At 42.9% G+C, this 12,906-nt stretch overlaps 1 protein-coding gene across 1 annotated transcript in view; it reads left to right on the top strand.

Moving 5' to 3' along the window:
- arhgap35a (Rho GTPase activating protein 35a) overlaps positions 1-12,906 on the top strand; it is an 80,608-nt gene that overhangs the window by 38,114 nt on the left and 29,588 nt on the right. The window contains exon 2 of the mRNA XM_086035029.1: positions 8,772-12,621. Coding sequence (XP_085891155.1) covers positions 8,884-12,621 — 3,738 coding nt within the window. The 5' untranslated portion in view covers positions 8,772-8,883. The remainder of the gene's footprint in view (positions 1-8,771; positions 12,622-12,906) is intronic.

Genomic DNA, 12,906 nt, shown 5'->3' with positions numbered 1-12,906 from the left:
CTTTCTATACATTGGTGGATTGGTCCCCTGCTCGTTCCTCATTGGACTGGTCTCCCACTCGTTCCTCATTGGTGGACTGGTTTCCAGCTCATTCCGCATTGGTGGTTTGGTTTCCCGCTCGTTCCTGAGGGACTGCCCAATCAATCAATCTCCACCTGTCGCAGCTGGGACCATAAAAGCACCTCTGTTCCGTTGCTCGGGGTGACTGGGATTTAGCAGTGCAGCTCGCGTCTTTGACTGACAAGTGTCTCTCGTTGATTGTGCTTTGGTAGTTTGTAATTGTATTAGACACTATCGATTTGTGAATTCTGTGTGAACTTGTTTTGGACACTTGTGTGATTACCTTTGTTTTATTTTTGTTGGCTTTTGTGCTAAAACCTACATCTACCTTGAAGAAATTAAATTAACTCTCCTTCAACCAAACAACATCCTGGTCTATGTTACTTCCCCCCTTCCCTAGCAGAGCTGGTCGTAAAATTCCCTATGATAAGCGGGGGTTCACTTAAATAGATAAATTGTGATATACTGTAGATTCTTTACATTTTCAGTTTGATTCATCCAGTACCCTCAGAAGTTTTGTAAATAAACATCTTGGATTTCTGTATGAGAAAAACTCTATTAATAATCATAAAATTAGTTCATACATGCCTACTATTTTTAGTTAGTCCATGGGCACAGGAGTGGTAATGAATCACCACATCATTTCAAAGTGGGAGCACATGACAATCAGGAAGTGGTAACAGTGCAAGGAGTGCCAGTGTCCGTCCCCACAGCTTCTATCTCCTGCCCTCAACCTCCTATTTCTTACTAATGGACAACACATCCCCCGAGACGGTGGTATGAATGGGGAGGAAGAGTGTGGGAGAGGGTGATGGTCAGAGAGACAATCTTGACTGATGGGGATGGGAAATCTATAACATGAAGATATTAGTGGGGGTGACAGCACACGAGCAGAACAACAATAAGGGCGAGGTGGGAGGAAGTGCTTGCACACTTGCATCATGCAGAAGTGGAAGAGGGAAAACATGTTTGCACCAAATGGGAGGGGAAAAAAGGCAAGAGGTAGATTTTCCCACTGTTGCCTTTCTGTCATCGTCATCACAGTCGCACTGCTTCATGACTATTTCATGACCTTGTCAATTCCCAGCCCTCATAAGTGGATAACACTGTACTAGCAAAAGGCTGGCGAGGCAATCTGGCAAGCGTGATTCTTCATTGAGCACATTTCATTTCAAAGTATGTGGCAATCAGCAGAAAAAAATCAAATGCTGTTGTCATTATGGAAATGATTTACCTCAAGGAATAATCCAGGGATATCTGGGGTATTAATCATTGATATTGTCAGTGCCCGAGACGTGCAATGTTCCTTTTCAGCAACTAAGTTTTCGTTTTCAGGGATAGTTGTCTTGAATTATTTCCTTCTCATCTTGTGGTGTTATTTCTTTGCACGTACTTGGCATGAGCTTTGGCTAGTTCTTTGCCCTCCTAAACTCTTGTTAGCTGTGTAATGAGAGGAATGTAACTACCATGTGAAGGCTCGTACATGGGCATTCATCCTTCTGGACAGTGAACAACATCTTTTTCTCCCCTCGTTGGCTTTTGTAGCACATGTTTTCGTGAACTTCACTCCCTGGACCACCGGTATCAGTGCAGATAATTGTCTTTTGTACAGTAGTTGTGCTTGTAAAAATGCACTACTACATCACCGATATAGGCTTCAATAGCCTGACGTATGCCTTCCGAGTAGAGAAATTTTAACCCATTTAGGGGGGAGTGCACAACCAAGTTTCTACCACTAAAGCCGGGAGAGTTTTTGCATCTTTCTACCTTTTAGAGCCGGGAGATACGTCGTTTTCTTTCTTTCTTTTTTTTTTTTTTTTAAACCAATTCCATGTCTCTTAGCCAATGAAATGCATCAGAATATACACCTGACAGGGTGGTGAGCCCTCGGAATTTTTTCGAGCAGATAATGGTGGACGCAGACGATCGCGGGAGCTCTGAAATGAGTGACGGTAGTGATACGAATGACACGCTTGTGGACGTCAAACCAGTGGAACCAGTCGATAGTGATAAATGGTTAAGACATACAATGAGTATGGAAAGTATTCAGGCCCCAAATTTTCCACTTTTTGTGTTATTGCAGCCATTTGCCAAAATCAAAAAATATCATTTTATTTCTCATTAATGTACACGCAACGCCCCATCTTGACAGAAAAAAACCTGAAATGTAGAAATGTTTGCATATTTATGAAAAAACAAGAATTGTACTATCATATGTTCTGTATTCAGACCTGTGTCAGTATTGAGTAGAAGCACCCTTTTGAGCTAGTACAGCCATGAGTCTTCTTGGGAATGATGCAACAAGTTTTACACACCTGGATTTGGGAAGACCCTGCCATTCTTCCTGGCAGATCCTCTCCAGTTCTGTCATGTTTGATGGTGAACGGTGGTGGACAGCCATTTTCAGGTCCCTCCTGAGATGCTCAATTAGGTTTAGGTCAGGGCTCTGGCTTTGCCAGCCAATAACTGTCACAGAGATGTTCTGAAGTCACTCCTTTGTTATTTTAGCTCCGTGCTTGGTTTCATTGTCCTTTTGAAAGATGAACCTTCCTCCAGGATATCTCTGTACCTTCCTCCAGGAAATCTCTGTACTTGGCCGCATTCATCTTTCCTTCAATTGCAACCAGTCGTGCTGTCCGTGCAGCTGAAAAACACCCCCCCACAACATGATTCTCCCACCACCACGTTTCACTGTAGGGATTGTATTGGGCAGGTGATGAGCAGTGTTTTAACACAATCTCGGTCTCATCAGACCAGAGAATTTTATTTCTCATAGTCCTGGGAGTCCTTCATATGTTTTTGGGCAAACTATGAGGGCTTTCATCTGTCTTGCACTGAGGAGAGGCTTCTATCGAGCGACTCTGCCATATAGCCCCGACTGGTGGAGGGCTGCAGTGATAGTTGACTTTGTGGAACTTTCTCCCATCTCCCTACTGCATCTCTGGAGCTCAGCCACAGTGATCTTTGGTTCTTCTTTACCTCTCTCACCAAGGCTCTTCTCCCACAATTGCTAAGTTTGTCTGGACGGCCAGGTCGAGGAACTGTTGTGGTCGTCCCAAACTTCTTCCATTTGAGAATTATGGAGGCCTTGAGTGCTGCAGAAATTCTTTTGTAACCTCGACCAGATCTGTGCCTAGCCACTATTCTGTCTCTTTTCACCTTGGACAGTTCCTTTGACCTCATGATTCTCATATTCTCTGACATGCTCTATGAGGTGTAAGGTCTTATGTAGACCTTTCCTTATCAAGTCCAATCAGTTTAATTAAATACAGCTAGACTCCAATAAAGGAGCAGAACCATATCAAGGAGCATCAGAAGAAATGAAGAAAGAAGAAAAGGTCACTGCAAAGGGTCTGAATATTTGTGACCATATGATAATTCAGTTTTTTCTTTTTTCATAAATGTGCAAAAATGTCTGGCTCATTTGATGGAAAACAGCTCCTCGCGGATATGTGTACACCCCGTTGTCCTAACAAGCAAGCAACTCATTAGATATGACTGATATGGGTGAATTAATCACTGTTTATTATTTCATTTGCGCACGATGCTGACTGGACGTGACTCCTTGACCATGTATTGGATATTCAAAACATTGTGGTGGAATGATGTATTACCTTTAAATAGCCATATATTTTATGTAGGTTACATATCAGGGGTGTAACGGTACACGTGGGTGTATTAATACGTTTCGGTATGGCATATTCGGTTTGGCCCACTTGCGTTTGGTGGACCGACACTTATTAGCGCGGGCTTACGCACAGGCGCTATTGACTGTTGCATGCGGGAGAGGAGAGTGGCGGCACAAAAGTGAGAGCCAGAAAAGAGCCAGAGCTCGAAGGTCCCCCTGTACACTGCGGTCTCCTGTTTGGGAACATTCTGGCTGTCCTGTTAAAATCGCCGATGGGGAAAGGTACGTGGTTAAGTCCAAAGGTTGTGTGCCGACATTGCTACATGAGATGGGCGGCAGGTAGCACATCTAACATGCACGGCATCATCCGACTGTGAATGTTTCTTAGACGAGGGAGCAAAAACGTCAAACTTAAATAGCGAAATTTATCATATTGTAGCATCTTCCAGGAACATGCCGTCAGACGTAGTTTAATTTTCACGTTTTTATTAAACCAAGTACAACTGCTCGCGCTCTTCTTTCTCCGCTGCTCCACTCGCTTGCCGTACGATGCAGTCATGAACCTCGGACACATCACAACTCAGCAACACGCAAATCTGACCACAACACAGATAAGACAATTCGTTACAATATGCTGTTGAACGTTCAAAGATTTCAATGCCTAAAAAGTGAATACAATTTCAAAGACTTTTAAAATGTTTTTCATTGTAAAAATAGTTTTAATACAGTTAGCAATATTTGTAATTGTTATTGTTTGTATTTTTTTCATCACAAAAATGATAACTTGGCTTTAACTTGAATACTTAGATGTGTCATAGGCTGTTGCTGCTAAGTGTTTGTTTATTTCAGTGTCTTAATAATTTACAAAATTAAGAGATCTTTATTGTTAGTGTATTTTTTATTCTGGTGTAATCTCTTAGAATATCACCCGAATGGTTCGCTTTCGTTTATTTTTTCGAAAAAAAGCACAGTTTACTTGACATCTTTTACAAAAAAAATCTAAAAAATAAATCTTTTTTTTTTGTACCAAAAATATACCGAACCGAAATTTCCAAAAAAAACAAACCGAAACGTGATTTAGCGTACCGTTACACTCCTATTACATATTGATTTATGGTTTTATGAATTGCTATCAGACTATGAAAAGTAAAACTGATTTAAATTATTTTTTTTAACCCAGCTCTCTCTTTGTCTCTTTTCTCCTGTTTACATAGTACCTCCTGAAATGCCTTGTGTTACAGGCTACATTTAAGTGAAATGTGGGGCAAGACTTTTACAAAAACATACATTTGGATTTTAAAATGTCAGCAACTCAGCGTTGTTACTCTTGTTGCTCGGGAAGCTTCTACCATGTTCAAGAAAAGTTTTTTTGAACAATTTTTGATTAAAATGATATACTTGACAATGCCTAACGTCTTGTAATAGAGATGAAAATTTAGCATAGCAGATTAGTGCTTTTGTAAAATGTTTTGCAGACACTGACAGCATTTTTAAAACAATTCCTCATCCAATCTTCTAAGTAATAATAGTATACATGCAAGGCCAGTAGTTGGTGATGACACTTAAAAGGTGAATGAAGAGAGTTTTAAATAACTAAGTCAGGCCCCCAAACATCATGATTTCTCACAAAATGTCTTCCATTTAAATTGGTTTCTTGGGTAAATGGTCCCTTAGTGTTAGACCCTGAACCTTCACTCATCCACACTTTACCACGCCCTGCCCCTTCTTTCCTGAGGGGATTCCTCTGTGCAGCTCACATTGCCTGGGCCACTGACCTCTAGCCCCTTCCCCTCCAAACCATTCTTCTCCTTACCCCCATGCTATCCTTGTGTGCTAACTTCCCACCCTCTGCCTCTTCCCCCAAACAGCTCCTTGCATTCCTTCCTGCACTTCTTCCACCTCCTCCTACTCTTTCTCATTCTTCTTTTTCTGCTTACCTTCCACTTTTTAAGATGATGGGCAAAAAAGCAGCGCAAGCCTTAACCTCTCTCTGCCTTAACCCTCATCCCAGAAACATTGGTATGTGGCCGGACATGCGTACCAGACACCAGGCCTCAGGGCGAAGCAGCAAATTGGTTCTTTACAGCTCTAAAGCTAGTTCAGTTCAGACTTTGGTGCCTTCAAGGTCTACCCAAACAGGGGAAAGTGTTCTCCAAATTAATACATCTATTGTTTAAGAAATGCTGCTCTTAGCCTGCCTGTAGGCAGTATGTTTTTGAAACAGGCAGATTTGTGCAGGTTTACTGCCATTTATTTTCTATGGTTCTGTCATTTTGTCTTAGGCATGGCAGTCAGTCTCAGCAGGGGTTTACATCCAAGCATCTTGTAAGATGGAGTTCTGATTTCTATGTCTGTCTCTGTCAGTCAGATGTCATAAAGGAAAACTGCAGTTTGACTCTTCTTTTGACTTAATGTTTTTTGCCACGTGCACACAAGGATGGGTTTCTAATGAAGACCTTGTAGAAGTGCGAGTTTTCTCTGACTTTTTTAGTTTCACGTACAGACAACAATGATGAAATTAATGTGGAGATGCTCAGTATATATTTGGTTGAGAATTTGAGTGTCACTGCTCACAAAATGTACACTTTGCTGGAGAATCATTCAAAGTGCTAACGCTTGAGCAACTGCATCGTTTTTGGAAATTTCCACAGACTATGTTTGCATTTTACTTTGAATGATCAAATGTTGTTTTCAGTTGTTCGGAAAGACGGTTCTGTGAAAACTGCCCCTGAGACATACTTTGTTAAACGTAATGACACAAGTGATTCCCATACAAAGCACCACAATGTTCTACTTGGAACAAAGGTGGCATTGGGGCACAGATCCCAGCAAATTATCAACATGAATGTTGGCGCTTCAGTGGTGACAAGCTAAAGTCTTTCCTCAATAATCATCACAAGCATGTTACAAAAGGAAATCATTTGAGTGTTTTTTGTGTCAACATGCCCAGGCATGTTTGCTTACGATAATATACGTCAGTTGTCTAAAGTATGACATCCTCATGCCTATTTGTCACTCAGTATGTGATTTTTGCAAGTGCCATAAAAGTTCGTGCTGTTTAGAGTCTGTCAACCTCCTGACTGTGCTTTTAATAATGATAATAATAATGATGATAATAATAATAGGAATAATAATAATAATAATGCATAATATTTACACAGCGCTTTTCTGGACACTCATAGACATTTTACATTTTACATAGACATTTTAATGGATACATTATTCATGTTCTCTCACATTCACACTCTGGTGGTGGTAAGCTACATATGTAGCCACAGCTGCCCTGGGGCAGGCTGACGGAAGCGTGGCTGCCAGTGTGCGCCTATGGCCCTTCCGACCACCACCAAACATTCACACCCAGCCGTGCACCAGTGTGTGTGGCACTGGAGGCCAAGTGGGTGAAATGTCTTGCCCAAGGACTTGACGACACATGACTCAGACAGAGTGGGATACTAACAGTCGACCCTCCAGTTACAGAACGATCCGCTCTTCCTCCTGAGCCACGGCCGCCCCAAATTAAATCGATCCGAAGTTTGTTAAGACAAAAGGCAAAACTAATAGACTGATAGGCTATAATAACATACATATTCCTGTTGATGAAAAGACCATGAAGTCTAGATTTCTATCCTCTTTGAGGGAGACTGTTTGTTGCTGTAACACTTTGATAAATATTTCAGGCATATTCCTCCTAACATAAAAAAAGACATTCTATTTGATAATGATTTCCTCTTTGTCTCCTACCTAGCAAATCACTGCAGGGAGTATTCTCTTTGTAATTTAGATTTATAGTCTTGGAGGAATTATAGAAATACAGGTAGTAAAGGCTTTGCTGTAACTGTCAGCTTTGAACTTTGATTAAGCAAATGCCTCTCTGAGAGTTTTGAAAAGAAACAGGAAATCCTCTTTATATGCCGTCGTTGACACATGGCAGTTGTGTGGTTGCATTATGCAGTTGGTTCCACTGTGTTTTAAAAAAATGTTTTCAAGATTTTTTTATTCTTTTTTTTATTTGTATTTTTTACTTCTATTTCACCACCACATGCCCGTTGAGAACAACAGATGTATACTTTGAAGTTCAATGTTGAAAGATGAATGTGCATCCACGGACTTGCTACAGTTGCGGTGCAGCCTTGGTTTGTTTTTACAGTCATTCTAACAGGCAATTCATGCTGAATAATAGTTTTCATATTTGTTTTAGTGTATTAAATGCTTATGTTACGACATGGATAAGAATTGTCATGTTTGTGTTTGGCTAGCAGCCTTGGAAGCATTTTGTTCTTTACAAATTGTACTGTCAGCAAGGATTCTTTCATGAAGAGCATTGATATATTTTTAGACTGTGTTTCATGAAAGGATCCATTATATGGCGATTGAGTGATTGATGCCAACACAACACTAAATAGTTGCATCTACTGTTGGATGGCCGTTGGCACATTAGTGATTTTAAATCAGTTATATCTGATTTGTTTACCGTTGGAGAAAAGTAGGAACACATGCTTTTGATTTTGAGTCAGCAAACAGACTTTTCTGCTTTTAAAATGCAGATGGCTTTCCCTAGTTGGCCAATTAGTAACTTGCATGCTTTCATCTATTTGTCGTGTGTGTCTTTCGTTTGGGGTGATGGGAGTTTGATGTGCTCGTTTCCACTACAGTATGTGTGTGTGTGTCATTATGCTGATAATGTTTCCTTTGAAAGCAACAAGACCACAACTTTTTTCACAGTAAGAACCAGATTGTTTTAAGATATCAGTTAATAGCTCACAAATATTGTGTCTCAACAATGAGGATGCCCCCATTGATCACACTGCCATCCCGTTGAAGGGGGCAATTGTCTTTTTCTGTGCTACAGCTATGTTAAGTAATGCACTGCATCCCAGCAGCTTTGCTATTGACCTCAATCTTTCCAGGAAACATTCATTGAAGGAATGGGATCACAAATTAAACATGACTATCAGCAGTCCGTAGTAATTAAGATGAGAGCCTCTGTAATGCCACTAATGTAGTTTGTCATTTGAATATGTTTTATTTTAGTATCACTTGATTAATTATGTTTTTCTTCTTCCTCCCTTTGTCTGTCTTACAGGGTCAGATACAAGTATAGTGAAATCCTCTTGCATGGGATTCGTGTGTCCTTGGCAGCCTCCGTCTCTCGCAAGAGCTTGAGGCAAGCATGACAGGATGAGCTTCTGCCAGCGATGATGATGGCCAAAAAGCAAGATGTCCGGGCACCCACCTACAACCTGGTCGTGGTTGGGCTGTCCGGTACAGAGAAAGAAAAGGGCCAATGTGGAGTGGGAAAGTCCTGCCTGTGCAACCGCTTTGTACGACCAAGCGCCGATGACTTCTACCTGGATCACACCTCAGTTCTCAGCACCAGTGACTTTGGAGGCCGCGTAGTGAACAATGACCATTTCCTGTTCTGGGGAGAGGCTGGAAGGACCATGGAGGAGGGGCCAGAGTGCCGTATGAATGTGGTGGAACAGACAGAATTCATTGATGACCAGACCTTCCAGCCACACCGAAGCACTGCACTGCAGCCATATATCAAGAGAGCTGCCTCCACCAAGTTGGCTTCAGCTGAGAAGCTAATGTACTTTTGCACAGACCAGTTGGGGCTAGAGCAAGACTTTGAGCAGAAACAGATGCCTGAGGGCAAGCTCATGGTAGATGGATTCTTACTCTGTGTGGATGTTAGCAGGGGCATGAACCGCAGCTTTGAGGATCAGATGAAGTTTGTTACAAACCTGTATAACCAACTTGCCAAAACTAAGAAACCCGTGGTACTGGTTCTCACCAAATGTGATGAAGGAGTTGAGCGCTATATTAAGGACTCTCACACCTTTGCGCTAGCCAAGAAAAACCTACAGGTGGTCGAAACATCAGCACGCTCAAATGTCAATGTTGACTTAGCCTTTCTGACACTTGTTCAGCTAATTGACAAAGGTAGAGGAAAGCCCAAAATAATCCCCTACTTTGAAGCGCTGAAACAGCAGAGTCAACAGATTGCCTCAGCCAAGGACCGCTATGAGTGGCTTGTCAACCGAATTGTGAAGAACCACAACGAGTTGTGGCCCACTGTTAGTCGCCGCATGCAGACAGCTCCAGAGTACAAGGACTATGTCTTCCTTGAGGGGACCGCTAAAGCAAAGAAACTCTTCCAACAACATGTGCATAGACTAAAGCAAGATCATATAGAGAAACGCAGGAAGGCATATCTAAGTACTCTGCCACAGGCTTTGTCTACACTATTACCACTGTTGGATGAGATAGACCACTTGAGCTGGTCTGGAGTTCAGAAAGTACTGGAGACCAAGAGAGATTTTTCCCATTGGTTTGTTGTATTAGATGACACACCATGGGAGACCACGTCCCACATTGACAACATGGAGGATGATCGTATCCCTCAGGACCTCCTTGAAACTCGCACGGCTGAGGCTATTTATGAGACCCATCTAGAGCAGCTCAGGAGTGACCGCAAACGGGCTGAAATGAGATGGGAGTTCAAGGAGAAGCTGAGTGTGTCTCCATTCATTACTCCAGGCAAACCGTGGGAGGAGGCTCGGAGTTTCATCATGAATGAAGACTTCTACCAGTGGCTTGATGAAACAGAATATCTGGATATCTATAATAAACACCAGAAGGAGATTATTGACAGAGCCAAAGAGGACTTCCAAGAACTGCTTCTTGAATACTCTGAGCTTTTTTATGAACTGGAGGTCGATGCAAAGCCAAGTAAAGAAAAAATGGGAGCAATTCAGGAAGTACTGGGTGAAGAACAAAGGTTTAAAGCCTTACAGAAGCTGCAGGCAGAGAGGGATGCTTTGGTATTGAAACATATACACTTTGTCTACCATCCGACAAAGGACACCTGCCCCAACAGCCCTCACTGTGTGGACTCTAAACTCGAGCAGATACTTGCTTTCAGATTCCCCACTCGCTATGCATCACCAGATAGTTCAAGACTGGATGGGGGCAGGGCGGAAAGGATAAATCTGGTGATACTAGGGAAAGATGGGCTTGCCAGGGAGATGGCAAATGAAATAAGGGCACTGTGTACCAGTGACGATAGGTACGTGTTAGATGGAAAGATATATGAATTAGCCCTACGTCCCATAGAGGGCAATGTACGTCTGCCAGTTAATTCCTTCCACACACCAACCTTTGCACCCCATGGTTGCTTGTGTTTGTACAACTCAAAGGAGTCACTGTCATATGTCATTGAGAGTGTAGAAAAGCTCAGAGAGTCAACTATCAGTCGGAGGGACAGAGAAAACATTTTGGCCCAACTCCCACTTTTCCTCCTGCTTGTGACTAAGCGTGGGGTGGGTTCCATAGGGGATATTGGAGGGGAAACAGCTCAGAGTCTTATCCAGCAAGGACTGCAGGTGGCTGCAAAGCAGCAGTGTCGTTACCTAGACCCAGCCTCTCCCGGGATGGGCTATGGGCGTAATTTCAATGAGAAGCATCTCAACCAGATGTTGAGAGGCCTCTTAGAGTCTCGGAGAAGCCAACGTAGCAGCTCACCACCCTTACCCCCTTCGTTATCTGCCTTCAGAGACTCTCAGTCCCAACAAATTGTAGAATCAGACCTCAAGATTGTCATGTGCCTCATGTGTGGAGACACATATGATCTAGACCAGCTCCTTGCTCCTTTCTTGTTGCCCCAGCATTGTCGTCCGACTAGCAACCTCAACAGTGGTACCTCTGTCCTGCTGGATCTGAGTACAGGTGGTCAGAGGCAAACTATTGAGCTGTCATTGCTGTCCTTCCATTCCTCATTCTCCCTGCGCAAGACTAAGCTGGTCCATGGCTACATTGCAGTTTACTCTGCTCGCCGGAAAGCCTCTTTGGAAACTTTATGTGCTTTCCTGTGTGAGGTTCAGGACATCATTCCAGTTCAATTGCTAGCAGTTGGGGAAAGCCAGATGGAGCTTTCAGACTCAGAATCAGCTAAGGAACAGGTCAGTCAGGGAGAGGAACTCGCTCATGAAATTGAGGCAAAGTTTAACACAATAATATGTGGGCATGGGGGAGTTGTAGGCGGGCTTCATAAAATAGATCTTTTCCAATCTTTTTTCAAGGAGATAGTGGAGAAGCGAACTATTATTGAGGCTACACACATGTATGATAATGTGGCTGAAGCATGCACCAATGAGAGCACCAGCCCCCGCTGCGGCTCCCCCAGTCCAGTTAACATTCTTATGGACTCAGAAGATGATATTGACCCATCACCACCTTATCCTATCCTGAGGGAAGATGGAAGTCTTGGCTCCCATCTGGTGGGCTTCAAGTTACCAGATCTTGATTCAAGTGATACATTTTCTGTCATTTCTGAGCTCAGCACTTTTGAGAGCAAGCTGAACAACAAGGTGCCACCTCAAGTGAAACCCAAACCTGTCCGCAAAGTCAATCTTGGACCTTACGTGGACCAGCAAGTTGGCACCAATCGACGCTCCCTGCCCCAAGCTGTCACCTGGGCTCCAGGTAGTGACGGTGGCTACGATCCCTCGGACTACGCAGAACCCATGGATGCTGTGAGCAAACCTCGGCACGGAGAAGAGGAGAGCATTTATTCTGTCCCTCATGATAGCACGCAGGGCAAGATTATCACCATTCGCAACGCCAGCAAAGGTCACTCCAATGGGAGTTCTGGGGGGAATGGGTCAGACAGTGAGGCTGATAGCAGCTCACTGGAGCGCAGAAGAAAGTTGTCAGCCATCGGGATAAAGCCCAAGCTCTACAGAGATAGATCCAAACGGCTTGGAAAGTTCAGCAGTTTTAGGACGAGCTTCTCAATAGGCAGCGACGATGAAATGGGGGGGCCACCCAAGGCTAGCCAAGATGACGTAGGAGCCCAAAAGGACAATTCCATTGAGGAGAGCGAGGATCCTAAAAAGAGAAATATCCTGAAGAGCCTGCGCAGAAATACAAAGGTCAGTGTTTCTACAGATTGAATGTGACTGTGTCAAATTAATTGTGACAACATACAGAGTTTGTGGTATATTAATCTCAGAGAATGTCACCTTCAATGCTGTTCAACTCAGTTATGTTGGATAGGGGAGTACCTTTTATCTTGTGACAAGATATAAGGAAAATGGGAATGCAGAACACTGCTCATAATACAGAAGAAATCAATCACATTCTCTTTAAATCAGAGTGATTACAAAACACAATCCTCACAAAGATATACTTTTTCGATCTAGGCTCACCTAATGAAT

This window comes from Filicampus tigris, chromosome 7 (assembly GCF_054856515.1).
Source record: "Filicampus tigris isolate MCC_2025a chromosome 7, RoL_Ftig_1.0, whole genome shotgun sequence".
NCBI classification, from domain to species: Eukaryota; Metazoa; Chordata; class Actinopteri; order Syngnathiformes; family Syngnathidae; genus Filicampus; species Filicampus tigris.
Note: the sequence above shows the minus strand (reverse complement) of the source record. Positions and strands in the feature narration are given on the sequence as shown.